General features: G+C 42.0%; 1 protein-coding gene across 1 annotated transcript; it reads left to right on the top strand.

The window, feature by feature from the left end:
• The first annotated feature begins 964 nt into the window (after positions 1-964).
• LOC102819620 (olfactory receptor 3A2-like) lies at positions 965-1,924 on the top strand. Its single transcript, XM_006863253.1, has one exon. The coding sequence runs from the start codon at positions 977-979 to the stop codon at positions 1,922-1,924; it is 948 nt and encodes a 315-aa protein (XP_006863315.1). The 5' UTR covers positions 965-976.
• Positions 1,925-2,505: the final 581 nt, after the last annotated feature.

Genomic DNA, 2,505 nt, shown 5'->3' with positions numbered 1-2,505 from the left:
GTTAATGAGTCTTCCTCCAATCCTGATGCCACGTTTTTCTTCATAGAACCCAGCTTCTCGTATTATTTGCTCAGCATACAGGTTGAATAAGTATGATGAAAGAATACAACGTTGTCGCACACCTTTCTTAATTTTAAAACATTCAGTGTTTCCAAGCTCTGTTCGAACAACTGCTTCTTGGTCCAGGTACAGATTCCTCATAAGTACAATTAAGTGTTCTGGAATACTCATAATTTGCAATTTCATATGTGTACTTCAGAGTATGTCCTTCACCTCACACAAGTGTACTTGGATGATCCTTCTAATATTTGCAGATTGTGGATATCTTCTCTCACATTGGGTGCATGGTGGTTCCAACCTTAAGAAATGGACTAAGAACCACTAGGTCTATGGTTCAAGTCCTTCAGATGCTCCATGTGAGCAAGCTGAAACTTTCTGCTGCTGAAAAGATGTAAAGCCTTGGAAACTCTATGTAGGGTCGGTATGAGGTTGAACCAACATGGCAGCATTTAAAAACGAACAATAATCTGTCACATTATTGCTGTACCTTCATTTGACCTTCACTATATTTTGGAGTACTTCAAATGTACTTTATTATTTCAAATGCTTTTTCGTTTCTTTGGAAATATAACTCATTTTTCTATTGTTTTGGAGGACCCCTCAGGGGTGGGGAGAAATGGAGTGAGAATTCCATCTTACTACCTTCTTTTAACTTATTTTTCAAGAATCTGTCAATTTCAGAAATAAGAAGTAGAAGACACAATGTAATGGTGGCTCTGGACATTTCAGCTGAGAGCAGGGATAAAGTATTGAGGGACAGAGGAAGAGTGGTCTGGGATGTGGGAAAACATACATATGCACAGATGGCTGGGAACTTTCATCAGGCTTTGTAGATAGAAGGTTTAAAGCATTAATAATGAATGAATAAATTGAGTGGACTCACATATACACTATTGGGCTTTCCTTGCAGGGATTCATGGAGTCAGACGCTGGTATCAACAAAACAGCGGTTACTGAGTTCATACTTCTGGGCCTAGTGGAATCAGAACAGTTTCAGTTTGTGGTCTTTATACTCTTCCTGTTTGCCTATGTGGTTACAGTTGGGGGCAACCTCAGCATCTTGTCAGCCATCTTGATGGAGCCCAAACTCCACACCCCCATGTACTTCTTCCTGGGGAACCTGTCAGTGCTGGATGTTGGATGTATCACTGTCACAGTTCCTCCTATGTTGAATCGTCTCCTCTCCCACAAACGTGCAATTTCCTATGAAGCTTGCCTCTCACAACTTTTCTTCTTCCACCTTATGGTTGGAATGGACTGCTTCCTGTTGACAGCCATGGCCTATGACCGTTTCCTGGCCATCTGTCAGCCCCTCACCTATAACACCCGCATGAGCCAGGAAATCCAGAGGATATTAGTGGTTGTGTCTTGGGCTTGTGCTCTCAGCAATGCACTGACCCACACTATTGCCCTCTCTACTCTCAACTTCTGTGGTCCCAATGAGGTCAATCATTTCTACTGTGACTTACCACAGCTCTTCCCGCTCTCCTGCTCTAGCACCCAACTCAATGAGCTGTTACTCTTTGGTTTGGGCTTCATAATGGGAGGTTCCCCTGTGGTTCTCATCATCATCTCCTACACCCATGTGACAGCTGCAGTTCTACGAATCCGTTCAGTGGAAAGCAGGAAGAAGGCTTTCTCCACATGTGGCTCCCACCTCACTGTAGTTTGCCTCTTCTATGGGACAAGTATCTTCAACTACATGCGCCTGGGTTCAGAGACGGCTTCAGACCAGGATAAAGGGGTTGGGGTCTTCAACACTGTCATCAATCCCATGCTGAACCCAGTCATCTACAGCCTTAGAAACTCTGATGTTCAAGGTGTTTTGTGGCGGATACTTAGAGGGAGGTGGTCACTAACCTGAGGAGCAATAAAGACCTTTCTTTCTTCCCTTTTTATTTTTTTGTTGTTAAGAAATATTTTTTTTAGGATTTGTCCTACAAGAGAATACTATCCAATTCATTAAGTCATTCAACAAATATTTATTGAATTACTTCTATGACTTAAACACTATTTTAGGGTTGGTGAACAAAACAGACAAAAGTCTCTATACTCATGCAAATCATGTCCTAATAAAGAAAGACAAAAGAAATATAATAAATAAGCATCATATAAGGTATATTGCATTTTATAAGGATTATAGAGATAAACAAATAAGATAAGGAGGTACAAAATTAGTTCTGACAAGCCAGTCCCTTAGCAAGTTGCTACTTTGTTTCTGACTGTCCTCACTTCTGGGTAGAGTTGAATCCGTGGATGTCCTGTAGACCTGGACAACATCATCCTATAGATAGAGGCCATTCAGATTAGTCAAACCTAGGTCCCCAAGACATGTTGTTGTTGTCAGGTGCCATCGAGTCAGAACCGACTCATAGAGACCCCATGCACAGCAGAACAAAACAATGTCCGATCCTGGGCCAACCCCATCACCGCTGCCACACTTGA

This window comes from Chrysochloris asiatica, unplaced genomic scaffold, assembly GCF_000296735.1.
Source record: "Chrysochloris asiatica unplaced genomic scaffold, ChrAsi1.0 scaffold00054, whole genome shotgun sequence".
Taxonomy (NCBI): domain Eukaryota; kingdom Metazoa; phylum Chordata; class Mammalia; order Afrosoricida; family Chrysochloridae; genus Chrysochloris; species Chrysochloris asiatica.
Note: the sequence above shows the minus strand (reverse complement) of the source record. Positions and strands in the feature narration are given on the sequence as shown.

Bases quoted from the DNA above. Each gene is read 5' to 3' on its own strand.
- LOC102819620 (XM_006863253.1), top strand. From the start codon at position 977: ATGGAGTCAGACGCTGGTATCAACAAAACAGCGGTTACTGAGTTCATA.